Source organism: Maylandia zebra, linkage group LG5, assembly GCF_041146795.1.
Source record: "Maylandia zebra isolate NMK-2024a linkage group LG5, Mzebra_GT3a, whole genome shotgun sequence".
Taxonomy (NCBI): domain Eukaryota; kingdom Metazoa; phylum Chordata; class Actinopteri; order Cichliformes; family Cichlidae; genus Maylandia; species Maylandia zebra.
In genome coordinates, this window is record NC_135171.1 from 11,755,511 (window position 1) to 11,776,977 (window position 21,467).

The following is a 21,467-nucleotide window of genomic DNA, read 5'->3' on the forward strand; positions in this document are numbered from 1 at the left end:
GATGTAAGTATATATCAGTTTTATATTTGCAGTATGCGCAGTAGGGGTGGGCGCTAGCTTCAGCAATGTTATCAGAGGTTTTTTTTTTTTTAAAATGAAGAGCTTCTATTTCGAGAAAACTACCAATAAGGATATATGCACAGATATAGAAAACAATACTGTAACATTTTATTGATGCTTGCAGTTTGGAGGAAGCAGTATTTGCAAGTGTAACTAAATTCCAGGCATTTTCCATCCTTCTTTTCCTATCAGCTTTTTTCTAGTTGTCAGTGTGAACCAAGGTGTCAGCAGCAGCATTATAGTGCAAAAGTAGTGACCCAGCATAGATCAAATGTAAGCACAAAAGTAGCCAAGGTAGTGTTTTTCCTGGAAATTTTAAGTGAAAGGATAAAGTAACTGCTTACCACTTTAGTTTAACAATGATTAATGAAATGTAACCGTGTAACTCATCAGCAGTCTGCACAGTATGGTCACATATTAAAACTGAAGAATATGTTGTACTTGTTGTAGTGTTTCATCATGGGTCCAGTTTTTACCCAGGTGCTTAAAGCCCTTCTTTACCCTCATGTAACACCAACAGTAATTTCCAACCACTATTTCCTGTTCCTGTCAGTCAAACAAACAGACGACAAACATCTTCTATAAACAGGAATAATGTCATTTTATCGGATTAGAAAACATCTAATCTAGCGTTGATATTACACTGCTGTTTAGTGTCTGGCTGATCTCAGTGTCACCAAAATATCTGCCCTACATGTCAAACAATGAGAGAACTTGAAACAGTAACATCACCTAGCAGCTTATTTTAATTAGTGCTAACGTTTTGTTTGCTGGCTAACATTGCTATTATTATAGTCACAGTTAATTGACTTTGAATAGCTTTATTTCAAAAGTAATTTTACAATTTCACAGCCATTTAGCTGTGTTAACTGTACATGCTGTAGGTCATAAGGCGTGCATGGATCATTTTTATAATCAGCCTCTTGTCTTTTGTCCACCACAGACTTTGCCATGATAAATTGGTCAGTTGACAACCAGGAGCCGTACACCTTAACCTCAGAGGCCAGGACATCCAGGGGCAGTGTGAACACGCACTTGCTTAAATGGGACGCAAGACGGACTATAGAGGGCCACCCGCTTGCCAGACAACCAAGTGCTGTCCCTGTCCACGGCCAGTGTGAGAAGGACTCTCACTAAAGTCAACCCACACAAAGCTGCTGGACCAGACAATATACCTGGACGCGTGCTCGGAGCCCGTGCTGACCAGCTGACTGATGTCCTAGCGGGCATCTTTAACATCTCCCTGAGTCAAGCTGTTGTGCCACAGTGCTTTAAAACCACCACCATCATACCTGTCCCCAGACCTTCCCAAAGCCTAATTCCACAATGATTGCCTGAGCCTATTCTTGTTAAATGATGAAAAACTCAAAGGCACGTTTGGGCAGTGGATCTGTGTGAAATCAGCAGCTTGCAAAACTAAATCAAAATGTGTGCTATTGATTCTAAAAATAGAAATCACAATAAAGTTCAACATTTACTAAAACCGCCATTCAGTCATCTGAGAATCTTTACTCATGAAATTATAACGGTTAGATGAATGTATATGCAGTGATTTACTGATCAATGATAAAAGGGGAGATTTATGCAATAACGAAGACTGTCATGAAAAGTATTTGGCATCTGATCTCCTGTAACCTGCGGAGCTAAGCTGTTTTACCAGCTCTGCTCTCTGATTTTTCTTTTTTCTTTTATGAAAAAACACAAGTTGTCAAAGTTATTTGTTTGCAAATGTATTTCAGAAATATCGACATACTTTTTTTAATCAGCAGAAACTTTATGTCAGTAGTGCAAAAACCTGCACTGATCTGACCTCATTTCTTCCTCATCCTGATTCCTGACCTGGGAAGGGAGAGAAATATTTGTTTTTGTTTGTCTTCTTGTTTTATTTAATTCCTTGTGGGATTTGGATCCAACACGTAAAGTATGCATATTATGCACACACACAAACACACATGCAGCTATTACCCATTTCTTGTATTCTTGAATAAAGACATTGATTTGACACATTTAATTAGTGACCAATTGTTTTTATTGTTCAATTATTAAGAAAAAAGAAAAGGTGGGGGTGGGTGGGATGGAAAGTAAAGGGAGAGAGGAGAGAAAACCCCAACAATCCCCTCTGAGCAAGCACTAGGCGACAGTGGATAGGAAAAACTCCCTTTAAAGGAAGAAACCTATGACAGAACCAGGCTCTAGAGGGGGCAGTCAACTGTCGGGACTGGTTGGGGGGTGATTGTGAAAAGAGGGGAGGGAGATGGGAGAGGTGTTAGTAGTTAAGGGGGGGGGGGGGGGGGGGATTAAGCTGGAACAGAGGTGGGAGAGGAAGAGGCGACATTGGCAGTACTGAAAGAAGGAGTGTTCCTCCTCCAGAAGAAGCAGAAGCGTTTTTTCTGTTTCTTCAGCTGCTTTTCCACGAGCACCTTTTTCTCGAGGATGAGGATTTTCAGCTCCTCGATTGTTTCGGTGTTTTGCTTCTGCAGCTTGTTGCATTTTTTCTCCACTTCTTCTATTTCAGCTTGTTTTTCTTCCAACCTTTCTTTCAGCACTTTAGATGTTGCCTCCTGTTTCTCAAACTCCTGGAGAAGAAGTTTTTCTTCTCTCTGCTTACTGACCAGCTGTTCTCTCTCTTGAAGCAGGTCTTGATATTTGTGCAGTGTCTCTTCGAACTTTACCTGCAGCATCCTGTCGTTTCCCTCCATGAGCTGGAGTTGGCACTCCATGTCTCCCTGCTTTCTGTCCAGCTGCTCTTTCTCTTGAAGGATTTCTTTATTTTGTCGCAGAGCTTCATCAAGCTTTCCTTGCAAGCTTTCATTTTGTTGCTTGATGCTCTGCAGATTGGAATCCATTTCTTTTTGTTTGATTTCTTGTTCCCTTTTCTCTTGGAGAAGCTTTTCATTTGCTTGCTCTGTGCGATCAAGCCTTTTTTTGTCAACATTGTACATTAGCTCCATGTCTCGGAGATTGGAGTGCAGCCCTCTCTTCTTCGTGCTGTCTTTCATCTTCTCCTGGAGGAGTTTTCTATTTTGCCGCAGAGCTTGATCAAGCTTTCCTTGCAAGCTTTCGTTGTGTTGCTTGATGCTCTGAAGCTTGGAAAGCATTTCTTTTTCTTTTAACTCCTGTTGCCTTTTCTCTTGGAGGAGCTTCTCATTTGCTTGCTCTGTGCGATCAAGCCTTTTTTTGTCAACATTGTACATTAGCTCCATGTCTCTGAGATTGCTGTGCAGCCCTCTCTTCTTCATGCCGTCTTGTTTCTTCTCTTGGACAAGTTTTTCATTTTGTTGCAGGGCTTCATCAAGTTTTCCTTGGAGCTCCTGGTTCTTTTTGTCCATGTCATGGAGATCCTGTTGTTTCCCCTCAATAATAGCTTCCTTTTCTTGAAGCTGGAATGACAACTTTTTTAGTTGAGCGCTCTTTTGCTCATTTTCCTCCATCAAGAACTTAATCTTCTCTGCGTTTCTGAGCGCTTCATCCTCCAGTTCTTCCAAACGCTTTTCCTCTAGTTCCACTTGGTCACACCAGGGAAGAGAGGAAAGGGAAGAGTCTAGTGGCTCATCCCAAGGAAGAGCGTATGGGTCAACTTCTTGTCCCTTTGGATTTTTTTGAGACATGTTGGGTCTGGATACAGTTACAACTGCAAAGGATCCAAATATTTCAAAAGGCTTTTCTGGCGAACGGTTCAATGCTGCACACATCAAGGCTGCGAGAAACGGACTAAAAGTCGTTGCGCTTCACCCCTATTTATAGGTTTTTGGATCAAAGGAAAGAATGGTGGTAAGATTCTACGTGTGTGACGTCATAATTCTGTAAGGCAATGAGGTTGTCACGTGATATTTTTGGAGGAGGGCATTTTTCAACTTGGACAAATTATCAGTAAAGTTTCAATCTCTGTTATTTTCCCCAAAAAACGTGTTGTCGCAATCATGTTTTCTACTGTAATTGGTGCCAACAGATGGCGCAGTTTAAAGTTGGCTGTTACTCTGCCCAGGCTGCTACCATAGAAGAAGAATGTAGACCAATAGTACTTTAACGATGTCCGCTGATCGTTTCCGTGTAAATCTTAGCATTGCTTTAGCCGTCAAGCTAAAGGTTTAGCTTCATACTGCCATATTTTCAGAGCAACAAAATATTTAAACGGTCTCAGATCATGGTGAGTATTTGAAAAAATGTTTATTTAATGTGAAGCCTGTGATGTGGAAAGGTTAGCAAGCGTAATTTTGCCTATTGTGTTATACACGGGTGCTTACATCCGAGTAGTGTTGATCTTTTCTAAGGTCCATGGGTTTATCCAACGAGCAGCTAAGTCACCGTTATATCTGTAATTTTGTGTGCAACGTCTTAATGCAAAAAAACAAAAACAAAAACCCACAATGCGTTTTTAAGCTCTCTCTGCGTTCACTGCCTCTGCAAGTGTCAAACTTCCTCGCTTTAGCTGATGCTAACCAACATTAGCGCTTACGGTTCGTATATAAACACAACTGTCAGCCCTTCACTTTTGGTGCCGACCACATTTTGAGCATTTTCTACAGTTTGTGAAATGGTCGCCATTGGCATTACATGCCAGTAGTGTTCGCTAATTGACTTTACCGGGGATTATATTTATTACAACGTTACTGCGTGGAAGTGATCATAGTGTATGCTTATGAACGTGAGTGGTAGGTGTTATTAGTGCGACTTTACCCTTAATTAGTTTTCCCACCGGAAGTAGAGTTGTTTATGCGACGTGATGGCTAGAGCAGTCCCAAACAATCGATTGCGTTTCTTAACAGACCAATTCTCTCCAAACTTTTAGGGTAAGCTAGACTCGAGATATGGTTGCAATAATACGAACAAGAGCGCAACAGCATATTGACAATGGCGAGAACTTTAATATTTACATTGTGTTAGTGCACCCATCGCTCCGCATCCTTAACGCTACATTGATGTCGAGAGTCTCTGACACAGCTGTGCTCTGCAGCACAGACACCCTGCTTATCTGTGATTCGGCCAGACTGGTGTTGAACTCCAAAGACATGCGCGGGGTTAGGTTAGTTGGCTGTTGGTGTGAGTGGTTGTCTGAGTCTCTCTAATAACCCTCCAACAGACTGGCGACCTGTCCAGGGTGTACTTTTGCCCTATGACAGCTGAAATACAACCTGAATAAAATAAGTAGGAGAAAATGAATGATGTTTATGAACTGTAGTTAATGTAGTCAGACAATAAGTTACCGAGCAACAGGCCACAAGTCTTGGTGCAGAATCATACTAAGATTTAAAAAATAAAATGTTGGCACTGGTGTTTGAAACAGTATACTGTCAGTAAGACTGGAGCAACTGCACACATCTGGAAACTAATAACTAGAGTAGTTAGTAACATTTTGTTACTGCATCCATTTAGCCAGGTATAATTAGCATGTCTACATACATGTCATTTCTAATGTGGTCCTATGTGGTATGTTGTAGGACAGTGAAGTGTCTGACACTGACCATGTAGCAGTGCCTGAGAACACTGGTATGGAGGGGGAGAACGCACCTCTTTACTGTATTTGTCGGAAACCAGACATCAACTGCTCCATGATGTAAGTATATATCAGTTTTATATTTGCAGTATGCGCAGTAGGGGTGGGCGCTAGCTTCAGCAATGTTATCAGAGGTTTTTTTTTTTTTAAAATGAAGAGCTTCTATTTCGAGAAAACTACCAATAAGGATATATGCACAGATATAGAAAACAATACTGTAACATTTTATTGATGCTTGCAGTTTGGAGGAAGCAGTATTTGCAAGTGTAACTAAATTCCAGGCATTTTCCATCCTTCTTTTCCTATCAGCTTTTTTCTAGTTGTCAGTGTGAACCAAGGTGTCAGCAGCAGCATTATAGTGCAAAAGTAGTGACCCAGCATAGATCAAATGTAAGCACAAAAGTAGCCAAGGTAGTGTTTTTCCTGGAAATTTTAAGTGAAAGGATAAAGTAACTGCTTACCACTTTAGTTTAACAATGATTAATGAAATGTAACCGTGTAACTCATCAGCAGTCTGCACAGTATGGTCACATATTAAAACTGAAGAATATGTTGTACTTGTTGTAGTGTTTCATCATGGGTCCAGTTTTTACCCAGGTGCTTAAAGCCCTTCTTTACCCTCATGTAACACCAACAGTAATTTCCAACCACTATTTCCTGTTCCTGTCAGTCAAACAAACAGACGACAAACATCTTCTATAAACAGGAATAATGTCATTTTATCGGATTAGAAAACATCTAATCTAGCGTTGATATTACACTGCTGTTTAGTGTCTGGCTGATCTCAGTGTCACCAAAATATCTGCCCTACATGTCAAACAATGAGAGAACTTGAAACAGTAACATCACCTAGCAGCTTATTTTAATTAGTGCTAACGTTTTGTTTGCTGGCTAACATTGCTATTATTATAGTCACAGTTAATTGACTTTGAATAGCTTTATTTCAAAAGTAATTTTACAATTTCACAGCCATTTAGCTGTGTTAACTGTACATGCTGTAGGTCATAAGGCGTGCATGGATCATTTTTATAATCAGCCTCTTGTCTTTTGTCCACCACAGACTTTGCCATGATAAATTGGTCAGTTGACAACCAGGAGCCGTACACCTTAACCTCAGAGGCCAGGACATCCAGGGGCAGTGTGAACACGCACTTGCTTAAATGGGACGCAAGACGGACTATAGAGGGCCACCCGCTTGCCAGACAACCAAGTGCTGTCCCTGTCCACGGCCAGTGTGAGAAGGACTCTCACTAAAGTCAACCCACACAAAGCTGCTGGACCAGACAATATACCTGGACGCGTGCTCGGAGCCCGTGCTGACCAGCTGACTGATGTCCTAGCGGGCATCTTTAACATCTCCCTGAGTCAAGCTGTTGTGCCACAGTGCTTTAAAACCACCACCATCATACCTGTCCCCAGACCTTCCCAAAGCCTAATTCCACAATGATTGCCTGAGCCTATTCTTGTTAAATGATGAAAAACTCAAAGGCACGTTTGGGCAGTGGATCTGTGTGAAATCAGCAGCTTGCAAAACTAAATCAAAATGTGTGCTATTGATTCTAAAAATAGAAATCACAATAAAGTTCAACATTTACTAAAACCGCCATTCAGTCATCTGAGAATCTTTACTCATGAAATTATAACGGTTAGATGAATGTATATGCAGTGATTTACTGATCAATGATAAAAGGGGAGATTTATGCAATAACGAAGACTGTCATGAAAAGTATTTGGCATCTGATCTCCTGTAACCTGCGGAGCTAAGCTGTTTTACCAGCTCTGCTCTCTGATTTTTCTTTTTTCTTTTATGAAAAAACACAAGTTGTCAAAGTTATTTGTTTGCAAATGTATTTCAGAAATATCGACATACTTTTTTTTAATCAGCAGAAACTTTATGTCAGTAGTGCAAAAACCTGCACTGATCTGACCTCATTTCTTCCTCATCCTGATTCCTGACCTGGGAAGGGAGAGAAATATTTGTTTTTGTTTGTCTTCTTGTTTTATTTAATTCCTTGTGGGATTTGGATCCAACACGTAAAGTATGCATATTATGCACACACACAAACACACATGCAGCTATTACCCATTTCTTGTATTCTTGAATAAAGACATTGATTTGACACATTTAATTAGTGACCAATTGTTTTTATTGTTCAATTATTAAGAAAAAAGAAAAGGTGGGGGTGGGTGGGATGGAAAGTAAAGGGAGAGAGGAGAGAAAACCCCAACAATCCCCTCTGAGCAAGCACTAGGCGACAGTGGATAGGAAAAACTCCCTTTAAAGGAAGAAACCTATGACAGAACCAGGCTCTAGAGGGGGCAGTCAACTGTCGGGACTGGTTGGGGGGTGATTGTGAAAAGAGGGGAGGGAGATGGGAGAGGTGTTGGTAGTTAAGGGGGGGGGGGGGGGGGAGGGGATTAAGCTGGAACAGAGGTGGGAGAGGAAGAGGCGACATTGGCAGTACTGAAAGAAGGAGTGTTCCTCCTCCAGAAGAAGCAGAAGCGTTTTTTCTGTTTCTTCAGCTGCTTTTCCACGAGCACCTTTTTCTCGAGGATGAGGATTTTCAGCTCCTCGATTGTTTCGGTGTTTTGCTTCTGCAGCTTGTTGCATTTTTTCTCCACTTCTTCTATTTCAGCTTGTTTTTCTTCCAACCTTTCTTTCAGCACTTTAGATGTTGCCTCCTGTTTCTCAAACTCCTGGAGAAGAAGTTTTTCTTCTCTCTGCTTACTGACCAGCTGTTCTCTCTCTTGAAGCAGGTCTTGATATTTGTGCAGTGTCTCTTCGAACTTTACCTGCAGCATCCTGTTGTTTCCCTCCATGAGCTGGAGTTGGCACTCCATGTCTCCCTGCTTTCTGTCCAGCTGCTCTTTCTCTTGAAGGATTTCTTTATTTTGTCGCAGAGCTTCATCAAGCTTTCCTTGCAAGCTTTCATTTTGTTGCTTGATGCTCTGCAGATTGGAATCCATTTCTTTTTGTTTGATTTCTTGTTCCCTTTTCTCTTGGAGAAGCTTTTCATTTGCTTGCTCTGTGCGATCAAGCCTTTTTTTGTCAACATTGTACATTAGCTCCATGTCTCGGAGATTGGAGTGCAGCCCTCTCTTCTTCGTGCTGTCTTTCATCTTCTCCTGGAGGAGTTTTCTATTTTGCCGCAGAGCTTGATCAAGCTTTCCTTGCAAGCTTTCGTTGTGTTGCTTGATGCTCTGAAGCTTGGAAAGCATTTCTTTTTCTTTTAACTCCTGTTGCCTTTTCTCTTGGAGGAGCTTCTCATTTGCTTGCTCTGTGCGATCAAGCCTTTTTTTGTCAACATTGTACATTAGCTCCATGTCTCTGAGATTGCTGTGCAGCCCTCTCTTCTTCATGCCGTCTTGTTTCTTCTCTTGGACAAGTTTTTCATTTTGTTGCAGGGCTTCATCAAGTTTTCCTTGGAGCTCCTGGTTCTTTTTGTCCATGTCATGGAGATCCTGTTGTTTCCCCTCAATAATAGCTTCCTTTTCTTGAAGCTGGAATGACAACTTTTTTAGTTGAGCGCTCTTTTGCTCATTTTCCTCCATCAAGAACTTAATCTTCTCTGCGTTTCTGAGCGCTTCATCCTCCAGTTCTTCCAAACGCTTTTCCTCTAGTTCCACTTGGTCACACCAGGGAAGAGAGGAAAGGGAAGAGTCTAGTGGCTCATCCCAAGGAAGAGCGTATGGGTCAACTTCTTGTCCCTTTGGATTTGTTTGAGACATGTTGGGTCTGGATACAGTTACAATTGCAAAGGATCCAAATATTTCAAAAGGCTTTTCTGGCGAACGGTTCAATGCTGCACACATCAAGGCTGCGAGAAACGGACTAAAAGTCGTTGCGCTTCACCCCTATTTATAGGTTTTTGGATCAAAGGAAAGAATGGTGGTAAGATTCTACGTGTGTGACGTCATAATTCTGTAAGGCAATGAGGTTGTCACGTGATATTTTTGGAGGAGGGCATTTTTCAACTTGGACAAATTATCAGTAAAGTTTCAATCTCTGTTATTTTCCCCAAAAAACGTGTTGTCGCAATCATGTTTTCTACTGTAATTGGTGCCAACAGATGGCGCAGTTTAAAGTTGGCTGTTACTCTGCCCATTCTGCTACCATAGAAGAAGAATGTAGACCAATAGTACTTTAACGATGTCCGCTGATCGTTTCCGTGTAAATCTTAGCATTGCTTTAGCCGTCAAGCTAAAGGTTTAGCTTCATACTGCCATATTTTCAGAGCAACAAAATATTTAAACGGTCTCAGATCATGGTGAGTATTTGAAAAAATGTTTATTTAATGTGAAGCCTGTGATGTGGAAAGGTTAGCAAGCGTAATTTTGCCTATTGTGTTATACACGGGTGCTTACATCCGAGTAGTGTTGATCTTTTCTAAGGTCCATGGGTTTATCCAACGAGCAGCTAAGTCACCGTTATATCTGTAATTTTGTGTGCAACGTCTTAATGCAAAAAACAAAAAAACAAAAACACAATGCGTTTTTAAGCTCTCTCTGCGTTCACTGCCTCTGCAAGTGTCAAACTTCCTCGCTTTAGCTGATGCTAACCAACATTAGCGCTTACGGTTCGTATATAAACACAACTGTCAGCCCTTCACTTTTGGTGTCGACCACATTTTGAGCATTTTCTACAGTTTGTGAAATGGTCGCCATTGGCATTACATGCCAGTAGTGTTCGCTAATTGACTTTACCGGGGATTATATTTATTACAACGTTACTGCGTGGAAGTGATCATAGTGTATGCTTATGAACGTGAGTGGTAGGTGTTATTAGTGCGACTTTACCCTTAATTAGTTTTCCCACCGGAAGTAGAGTTGTTTATGCGACGTGATGGCTAGAGCAGTCCCAAACAATCGATTGCGTTTCTTAACAGACCAATTCTCTCCAAACTTTTAGGGTAAGCTAGACTCGAGATATGGTTGCAATAATACGAACAAGAGCGCAACAGCATATTGACAATGGCGAGAACTTTAATATTTACACTGTGTTAGTGCACCCATCGCTCCGCATCCTTAACGCTACATTGATGTCGAGAGTCTCTGACACAGCTGTGCTCTGCAGCACAGACACCCTGCTTATCTGTGATTCGGCCAGACTGGTGTTGAACTCCAAAGACATGCGCGGGGTTAGGTTAGTTGCTGTTGGTGTGAGTGGTTGTCTGAGTCTCTCTAATAACCCTCCAACAGACTGGCGACCTGTCCAGGGTGTACTTTTGCCCTATGACAGCTGAAATACAACCTGAATAAAATAAGTAGGAGAAAATGAATGATGTTTATGAACTGTAGTTAATGTAGTCAGACAATAAGTTACCGAGCAACAGGCCACAAGTCTTGGTGCAGAATCATACTAAGATTTAAAAAATAAAATGTTGGCACTGGTGTTTGAAACAGTATACTGTCAGTAAGACTGGAGCAACTGCACACATCTGGAAACTAATAACTAGAGTAGTTAGTAACATTTTGTTACTGCATCCATTTAGCCAGGTATAATTAGCATGTCTACATACATGTCATTTCTAATGTGGTCCTATGTGGTATGTTGTAGGACAGTGAAGTGTCTGACACTGACCATGTAGCAGTGCCTGAGAACACTGGTATGGAGGGGGAGAACGCACCTCTTTACTGTATTTGTCGGAAACCAGACATCAACTGCTCCATGATGTAAGTATATATCAGTTTTATATTTGCAGTATGCGCAGTAGGGGTGGGCGCTAGCTTCAGCAATGTTATCAGAGGTTTTTTTTTTTAAAATGAAGAGCTTCTATTTCGAGAAAACTACCAATAAGGATATATGCACAGATATAGAAAACAATACTGTAACATTTTATTGATGCTTGCAGTTTGGAGGAAGCAGTATTTGCAAGTGTAACTAAATTCCAGGCATTTTCCATCCTTCTTTTCCTATCAGCTTTTTTCTAGTTGTCAGTGTGAACCAAGGTGTCAGCAGCAGCATTATAGTGCAAAAGTAGTGACCCAGCATAGATCAAATGTAAGCACAAAAGTAGCCAAGGTAGTGTTTTTCCTGGAAATTTTAAGTGAAAGGATAAAGTAACTGCTTACCACTTTAGTTTAACAATGATTAATGAAATGTAACCGTGTAACTCATCAGCAGTCTGCACAGTATGGTCACATATTAAAACTGAAGAATATGTTGTACTTGTTGTAGTGTTTCATCATGGGTCCAGTTTTTACCCAGGTGCTTAAAGCCCTTCTTTACCCTCATGTAACACCAACAGTAATTTCCAACCACTATTTCCTGTTCCTGTCAGTCAAACAAACAGACGACAAACATCTTCTATAAACAGGAATAATGTCATTTTATCGGATTAGAAAACATCTAATCTAGCGTTGATATTACACTGCTGTTTAGTGTCTGGCTGATCTCAGTGTCACCAAAATATCTGCCCTACATGTCAAACAATGAGAGAACTTGAAACAGTAACATCACCTAGCAGCTTATTTTAATTAGTGCTAACGTTTTGTTTGCTGGCTAACATTGCTATTATTATAGTCACAGTTAATTGACTTTGAATAGCTTTATTTCAAAAGTAATTTTACAATTTCACAGCCATTTAGCTGTGTTAACTGTACATGCTGTAGGTCATAAGGCGTGCATGGATCATTTTTATAATCAGCCTCTTGTCTTTTGTCCACCACAGACTTTGCCATGATAAATTGGTCAGTTGACAACCAGGAGCCGTACACCTTAACCTCAGAGGCCAGGACATCCAGGGGCAGTGTGAACACGCACTTGTTTAAATGGGACGCAAGACGGACTATAGAGGGCCACCCGCTTGCCAGACAACCAAGTGCTGTCCCTGTCCACGGCCAGTGTGAGAAGGACTCTCACTAAAGTCAACCCACACAAAGCTGCTGGACCAGACAATATACCTGGACGCGTGCTCGGAGCCCGTGCTGACCAGCTGACTGATGTCCTAGCGGGCATCTTTAACATCTCCCTGAGTCAAGCTGTTGTGCCACAGTGCTTTAAAACCACCACCATCATACCTGTCCCCAGACCTTCCCAAAGCCTAATTCCACAATGATTGCCTGAGCCTATTCTTGTTAAATGATGAAAAACTCAAAGGCACGTTTGGGCAGTGGATCTGTGTGAAATCAGCAGCTTGCAAAACGAAATCAAAATGTGTGCTATTGATTCTAAAAATAGAAATCACAATAAAGTTCAACATTTACTAAAACCGGAGTCTCGGAGTTTTAAGACAATGGATGATTCGATCTCATTGGCACTCCACATAGCCCTATCACAACTGGATCAACGCAACACCCACCTAAGAATGCTGTTCACTGATTTCATCTTAGCATTCAACACCATCATTGCCCAGCAGCTGATCGGCAAGCTGGACCTGCTCAGACTAAGCAACTCCACCTTCAACAGGATGCTGGACTTTCTTACTTTGTATGAAAACGTAATAAATTGGTATTAGTATGTAAAACCTATGTTTGTCTGGCGTTAGAGCATTTTTTTTTGTAAATTAGCATTTTCGATCCCTTTTCACTGTGTGTATATTGTCCACTGCAGCAGCCTGGTAGGGGTGAGAAGCCATTTCTGTTGACTCGGTTTTCTCCTGTTTTTCACTTAGGTCAGGTAAGTCTTTTGGTTGGTGTTTTGTTTTTTTTTTATAGGGAAGTTTAGGGATGTTTAGGGGTTTGTTATTTTGGCATTGCTCACTGCCAATGTAAGTAAATGTCTTCATAGTGCTTTGAAAAGTACCGTAGTTTTCGGGTCATAAGCCGATACTTTTTTTCCCACACCGTGAACACTTATACTGACGTGCGGCTAATGCATTTTTTTTTTCATGCGGCCAAAAATTTTTTGCCTGGTAACAGTAGACTAGTAAAACCTGGACCTGCATGCATCCACATTCCTCTCATTAAGCAGGCATTAAAATCAAAATTTACAATTCCATGAACAGCGTAAACATGTCCAAAACCAGTCAAGCCTACAGTCATTTTACATGAATGAAAATCAGTTAATAAAGGTGGGCGGATTGATCTGAGGTTGATCCCAACCTATAAGAATAATATAATCTTGATATAATATCCTTAAGTTGTTTGACAACATTCATTTCTGTACAATATAGTCTGGCTTTACCACAGTCTGCTAGAGGCGGGCGGATCAATCGATTGATACCAACCAGTTTCAATAGTGTTATCGGCAATATTGATCCTGCATTTACTTGGTATTGGATCAATAATTGGCAGAAAGATTGCACCAGCTGTGGACTCATAACCCCTTTTGTGAGTGATTATCTAACATGCCAACATATCCTGCTGCTTTGGGCACATCTGTGATATGAAGATCACGCAGTGATGTGTTTAAACAGAGAAGACTGAAGCCCAAAAGTCATATTTTAGATCACATATTCTCTTCCAGATCTCTGCCACTTTTTGATTAGTGGCAACTGACCCATGTAGGGTTGCTATAGTTTGATAGTAGTTTCAAGTTTATTTATTTATATAGTACTTTTAAAAACAACAGTTGTTGACCAAAGTACTGTACAGTAAAATAGTCAAAGCAGAAGACATACCAAATAAAATAGAATATAGATTAAGAGAAAATTGAATCATGGAATGAACAATAGAAACAGAGCCATCTTGATTTAAAAGCCAGAGAATAAAAGTGAGTCTTTTGACATGTTTTGAAAGTCTCAAGTGTTGGAGAGGTCCTGATATGCAAGGGCAATGAGTACACTGCTGTGGCATAATAAACCGTTTCAACTTATAATAATAATATGATCTTTGTATAATATCCTTGAGTTGTTTGACAACATTTGTATGATGTGTATAACCACTGTCGATCCAGATATTGATATTATCAGTACCAGTGTTGGTATTAGTAGACTGATATACTTTGTTTGTATCCTCTAAGTTAGTATGTGTACCACTGAACAGGGTCAAATACATAAAAAAGACTACCTCAAACATCTACTATGAAAAAAGCCTTTTTGTCTTGACTGCAGTGTTTTTTTTTAATTTATTATTATTTACAGCCTATATCACATTTAAACAACAGAAGCTGAATGAAAGTGTGTTAGTGACAGGCACATTTAAATTCCAGGTCTCCAAAAAACAACAACAGAGTTTCGAAATACACAAAAAGCTAAAAGGAGTGTTTCTGTTCCTGTTTTTGCTTATGAGACTATATATAGATGACATTTAGTGCTGAATGAAATGGCTATGTAGGAGTTTAAATTGGTTTATCCACTCAAAATCTGGGACAAGCTGGAATCTCAGTGACCTTGACATTAAGGTCAGGGCAGAGGTCAAATTTTCTGAAGATCTTGTGAATGTGATTACTCCAGAAGGGGATCACTTAGGATTCACAAAATGATACCACAGATGGAGTTTGAATCCTGCTGACATCCACGTCAAGGTCAGAGGTCAGCTTACTGAAAATCAACCAAATCACCACTGGGTTTACTTTTACTGTCTTCCTGTTTCTAGCTGGGAAGAATGGTAACTGCGGGTGAGAGAACATTATTATTATTAGTAGTAGAAGTAGTTGGAGGAGAAGGAGCAGTACTTAATGTATGCTAGTTGTCCATTGATGTTCCAATATTGTGATCAAGTTCAACGCCTTCGTTTTGCGGAAGCGCTGCTCAGTTTGCATGAGTAAGTTCGCCGTTTCTTTCTTTTGTTGTGAAAAGCTTGAAGCGGAAATGTCGTCGTTATCGTTGCCCGCCAGAGGCAGAGGAGTCGGCTGTCTCCGGTGCAGACGATCGAAAGATGGAGCGGACAACGCTGCTGCTGCTGCTCGGACTCGCTGTGTCGTGCCGTGCACAGTTTGCTCCACCCACGGTGAACATCAGTCTGGATGAAGATCCAGCAGTGCGATGGATGCCTCTTGCGAAAGTCTTCGACATAGACTACGTGAATAAAGCTGCTGTAGAGGTCATTGAGTAAGTTTGCCAGAAAGTATGCAACAAAAAAGTGCCACTTGCGAACTTTATCTTCGAAGTGGGTTTCGGGGGGTTTGAAGGGTTACTTCAAACATGCCTCTGTTTCAGCGCAGATTACAAAATCCGTGGTTTTAAATGTGGTTGGTGACGTATTGCGTTAGGTTGCTCAAAGCGATTAACATGTTTAAAGTACTCGGTAATTCTACATCATTGTTTGCTTGATCTTGTGTAACGATGCGATTTAAAAGCGATCTTCACATAATATTGCTACCGGAAGAAAGCAGGGGTCGCTCTCATGAGGTCCGCCTGGCAGATTTTCTGAAGTTTTTCTTGACCTTTTGTTTGCGACAGTACTTACTATTTTTTTTATTTAGGTTGTGCAATCAAAAAGTGGTTGCCGGGAGGCGTAGGCAGTCAAAACAATAACTGCCTATGCCTCCAAGCAGTTATTGTTTTAACTGACATCAACCTCATTGGCAGGAGAACCAGGCTTACAAGGAAAACTGGGTTTCTACACGCGGTTTTTACCAACGTTTCAATTCTGTGAAATGTTAAGAATGCATGTCAGTATTAAAAGTTGCCACATTATGTTTTAATTAAACCTGGGATCTGTTTAACATGAATGACTGGGTGGCCGGTAACACTGATGTTATAGAGTGTTACCAGAGTAAAAGGGCAGAGCAGCTAGTTGTTACTGTTTTATTACTTTATCGAGCACACACCTGTAAATTTATGACTGGATGTTGTGAAAGGCAGTTTTATTCAAAGGGGGGAAGTGGGAGTCCCTTTTACATGAGGTGTCTTCAAGGTTGTGATTGCTCTCACAAACACGTTCACACTTACAAGTAAAGATCTGCTAGTATACTTGTCACCCATCAACTGTCAGCGCCTGCAGCACCTCTGTTTTCCTGATAGTTGGAAATTCGAGCAGCAAGAATCCAGTTAAACTAGAAACTGCTTTTCAATTTTAGTATCATGGTCCTTTGAATGTTCTTGGATTTGTGTTGATTCTTTTTGGTTTCACTGCTGCTTTAGTGCTCTTAGCTTCTGATAGTTGTCAGGAGTTTTTTGGTTTATGTTTTGTTTTCATCATCATTCTGTTCATTTGGATTTTGCTTCTTGTTGCATTTAGAGGTCTAGTTAATGTTTAAGTCAGATTCTTGGTAATGTAACAAGATTAGAATTTTACGGCTCTGGTCTGGTGACATTACTATCTTCCTGGGTGTGTGTTTTGCTTTATGTCTTATTTAAGTTTTGGTTTCTGTCACGTTTTTTTGTTCCTCCTTCTGTCTGATCTTTCTGTTAGTGATATATTAACATGTTCAGTGTGAACCCTCTCGTTTTGTGGGCTGTTTCCTGTTCTGCTTTGACTTTGGCTTTCTCTCGAGCCATGTTTCGGTGTTATTTCCCGTTTGTCCAGTTGTGGTTGTTACTTTTGCCTGTGTCTCCTTCAGCTTGTGTTTATCAGCCCCGGTCAGCCCTCTGGTTTTGAAAACATTTTGTTGTGTCCTTTGTGGACTCTATTATCAGCTATTATCTACAGTGGTCCTGAGAGATCAAATGTACTGCAGCTTAAGAAAACACCAGCAAATAGAAAAAGGCTGTAGAAGAACAAAACACAGTGGAAGTTGAATAAGACACAAAAATGTCTCAAAAGCTCACAAAAATAAATGAATACAAAAAGAAAAGTTCACAAAAAAATGTAACTTTTTGTGCGTTTGTTTTCTTCTGTTGTATTTATTTCACTTTTGTTGTGTTCTGTTTTGTCTCCATAAACCTCTATTGCGTTTTATTCAGCTTTCACTGTGTTTTTTTGCTTTTGCAGCATTTTTCTGTTGCCTGGTGTTTCTTTAATTTACAGTATGTTTGACCCCTTAGGACCACTGTACCCAAGTGTACCCCAGCATTTGGGCATTTTAACTTAATCGTGATTTTCATACATAATACAGACTTTAATAGAGTAAACTGTAAAATTGAATTTTGTAGTCTGCTTACTACCTGTTTTTGGGGGGGTTGGATTCTTAATACTTAGCTCTAACATATAACGGTTTCCAGTGAAAATCGAAAACTTTATTGATTCGTTGACTTTATTGACTTTATCGGACTCGTGTCTCCTTCATTTGCCTGTGATCTAAAAATAGCAGCAGCCCTGCGTTCCACAGGCGTATGAGAAAATTAACTTGAAGGGGAGGACGGACAAAATGTAATCATAATGGCTTTTGATTTCCTTACGCCACACCACTTTAAGCTACATGTAGTTGGTGTATTAGAAAGTGGAAGATACTGATGCGAGCAGTGCCTAAGCTAAGCAATGCACTGTAGTGCATGTATGTAGGGAACCACTGTTAGCCACTTAAACACAGGCTGCCTGAAAAACGCCAAGGCAGTCAGTCCAGGGGAAGCATTGCAGGCACTACACACAACTAGCTCTACAGCAGAAAAGCAGAGTATCTTCAGAGATTGACACCATCAAACTCGCACTATGTTGCTTTGAGACACCAAAACACAAAGAGCATTGAGCCTCACAAAGGATTATTTTATGTACAGTGTTTTTTTATTGTGTTTTTGTTGCTTTTTCCCCATCCATTGTTTGAGTAGTTGCAAAGGACAACTCACTGAAACCCTCACAGCACAGATTAAACTTAACCTCCTCTCTCATTGCTTTATCTTATTTCTTCCTTTGCTGTGTTGTCATGTTTATCTTCCACTACATCTCTGCTGACAGGGATTGCAGACCAACATGCTAAAGTTGCTTTGTTTGCTCCAGTTCCACGATTCCAAAATGGTTGCATCATGCAGTCAAACCTATTGTGATGGCCCTGGAAAAGTACGTTCCTCAGCCATATGCGGGGGAGATCCGTGGCCTGGCCTCACACTTGGGAGGAACGCTGTCCGATGTCATCCTGCTCAACTTTGCCTATGAAGTATCTGCGTATGTGTGATTTTTAAATCCACCTAGACATTTGTAGTGAAGCACCACAGTGAGCACACTAAACAACTTCATCCACTTCCAGATTCTGCACAAGCATCGTGGCTCAGGACACAAAGGGGCACGTGTACCACGGCAGGAACCTCGATTACCCGCATCCTGTTCTGAAGAATCTGACTTTTAACGCAGTCTTCCTCAAGAATGGAAAGGTACATCATGCATTAGCAGGTGCACAGCTAAAGTAATTACGTAGCAACTTTAATTTTTCAGACATTAAATCCAGTTTGTGTTTTATTGACACACCATTTCAGGAGGTATACCGTGGAACTTCGTTTGCGGGCTATGTCGGGCTATGGACGGGACAAAGCCCTAACAAGTTTACTGTCTCAGGTGACCAGCGAGGTAAGACCACACATGGCTGTGGAAAAGGTAGCATCTTCATTTTTCTTCTTGTCTCCAAGCTTGTTTTTTTCCTAAGGAACTGAACACTGGTATAACTGGTGGAAGAACATCGTCTCTGCTTTCCTGTATAAGAGATCCCCCGTTAGTTGGCTGGTGAGGGAGGTGAGAAAAATTAGTGTAGGGAAAAAGAAAAAAGAAAAAGTTGACAATATGCGGAAGTGAAAGTATTCTTTGTGTGGCCTGACAGACACTGGAGGAAGCAGAGGACTTTCAGGATGCAGTCATGCGTCTTTCAAAAGTCCCCATCATCACTGGGGTGTATTACATAGTCGGCGGGGTGCGAGCCGGGGAAGGGGTCGTGATCACCAGAGATCGAGAGGGCCCTGCTGATATCTGGCCTCTGGAAACTGCAAAGGGAGGGTAGGTGAAAAAAAAAAGATCTGAGGAGGAGGATGGAAAATGATTGTATCGCTCAGTAAGCATTTCAATGTGTGTTTTGGGGATTGCTTTCAGATGGTTCAGAGTGGAGACAAACTTTGACCACTGGCTTCCTCCTCCTGCTAAAGATCATCGGAGGTGAGTCATGTCTCATGATGAGCAGGCTTGCTGTGTTGCTGCTGCTGTTATTACACCGCTGCTGTGTGCTCATTTCTTAGAGAAGCGGCTAACAAAGCTCTAAATGCTACTGGCCAGGCGCACATCAATATGAATACACTCTATCAGGTAAGTCAATTAACCTCAACCTTGGTTCACGAAGTCACACTTCTGGTAATCGGAGACGATGTATGGGCTTATAACTCTGTCTCTTCCTCCAGGTTTTGTCCCTGAATCCAGTGTGTAATGGGTAAGAAGGACGTTATTCCTGTTTGATGCCCTTATTTGTCCTCCAGCAACTCTATAAATGCTGGTGTTGCTTAGATGGGATAGTTCACTTAGTGTGTTCATCACATACTTCCCCTTTTCCGACTTCAGCAGTTATGTCAGTGGGCCCTTCGTTGACATGTAGCACATACACTGTATTGCCAAACGAATTCGATCACCCATCCAAATGATTGAGTTCAGGTGTTCCAATCACGTCCATGGCCACAGGTGTATAAAATCAAACACCTAGACATGGAGGCCGCTTCTACAAACATTTGTGAAAGAATGGCTCCCTCTCAGGAGCTCAGTGAATCCCAGTGTGGTACTGTGATAGGATGCCAGCTGTGCAACAAGTCCAGACGTGAAATTTCCTCAGAATTCAAAATTCCACAGTCAACTGTTAGTGGTATTATTAACAGTGTGTAAATGATTGGGAACGACGGCAGCTCAGCCATGAAGTGATAGGCCACGCACTGTTGGGATTGTGGGATCGTTGTTTAGAAGTTGGGCTCAACTCTTTACTTCCAGTGAAAGGAACTCTTCATGCTCCAACATACCAAGAGATTTTGGATGATTCCATACGCCCAACTTTGAGGGGACAGTTTGGGGATAGCTCCTTCCTGTTACAACATGACTGTGCACCAGCACACAAAACAATGTCCATGAAGACACGGATGAGCGAGTTTTGTGTGGGAGATCTTAACTGGCCTGCACAGAGTCCCGACCAAATCTGATAGGACACCTTTGGGTTGAATGAGAGTGGAGAGTGCGAGCCAGGCCTTCTCATCCAACATCAATGTCTGACTTCACTGACATCACATTAAACCCTATGGATTAAGAATGGGATGTCACTCAAATTCATATGTGTGTTAAAGCAGAAGAGTGAATACTTTTGACGGTATAGTGTAGCGAGTAGATTACAGAGAAACAATAGCTGAATGAATATCTCGATGTCTATTTTTCTGCTTTTTAAAAAATAAAACCTCACGCAATGAATCGCATTAAATAGTGACCGTCGTCTGTCTTAATATCCTCCCAGAATTACTATTTACACGACAGTGATGAGCGCAGCAGCCCCTGAGAAGTACATCACACTCCTTAGGCTGCAGGTAATTCAGTTTACACCTTAAACATTTATGCTCAATGAGGCGGTGATAATGTCAATGAAAAAAAATATATAACATTTACTCAATTGTCTCTTCAAATCTTTTTCAAGGACTGCAACAAGACAGACTGAGCTGACAGAGGTGGAGCAGTAAAGGACGCAGACTCCTTTTTCTTGAGGCAGGCGGCGATCTTCACGACTACTTGGAGGCTGCGCGATCAATGAGATGACAAAGGAATGCACCTGAAATATTCAATGACACTGTGCTAGTGCCTTTAATAAAATAACATTTGCTGTGATTGTTTTTGCCATTTTATGCACCTTATCTTCCAATAAAACGTGGCTTTATTTTAATTATTGTCCTTACTTTATAAGCATGACGAGAAGGACGCCCTGCCGGTTTCACGTCGTTAACTGCCAAGTGCAACAGATTATGCGATGCAGTGCGCTCGTGTTGTTTGCATGTTGTTTGTTATTTAAATGAAAACCATGCACGCACACTCAAACCCTATTAGTTTGTGTTTCTAATGTGTCTATTCAGAAGGTGGCGGTGTACAGTTTTAGCTATCAGTTTATTGGTGTCCAGAACGTTTGGTCCTCTATTATAACCAGATCAAAGAATGGAAGGTGAAGAGAAATGCTTTTCTAGTCTTGTTTTTTGTGCTGATCTATCACCGCATAATG

At 41.1% G+C, this 21,467-nt stretch overlaps 1 protein-coding gene and 1 long non-coding RNA gene across 2 annotated transcripts; both read left to right on the forward strand.

Moving 5' to 3' along the window:
- The first annotated feature begins 9,672 nt into the window (after positions 1-9,672).
- On the forward strand, positions 9,673-13,024 carry LOC112434835 (uncharacterized). The gene is made up of 3 exons (XR_003024255.2): positions 9,673-9,822; positions 11,112-11,227; positions 12,226-13,024. It is a non-coding gene; the product is annotated as an uncharacterized LOC112434835 (long non-coding RNA).
- A 2,235-nt stretch (positions 13,025-15,259) lies between these two features.
- Positions 15,260-21,137, forward strand: LOC101470207 (N-acylethanolamine-hydrolyzing acid amidase). The gene is made up of 11 exons (XM_004571944.3): positions 15,260-15,486; positions 18,254-18,418; positions 18,501-18,624; positions 18,727-18,817; positions 18,894-18,979; positions 19,065-19,237; positions 19,331-19,393; positions 19,474-19,540; positions 19,633-19,661; positions 20,718-20,787; positions 20,895-21,137. Exons 1-11 carry the CDS (start codon positions 15,314-15,316, stop codon positions 20,913-20,915), a joined length of 1,062 nt encoding a protein of 353 aa, XP_004572001.3. The 5' UTR covers positions 15,260-15,313; the 3' UTR covers positions 20,916-21,137.
- Positions 21,138-21,467: the final 330 nt, after the last annotated feature.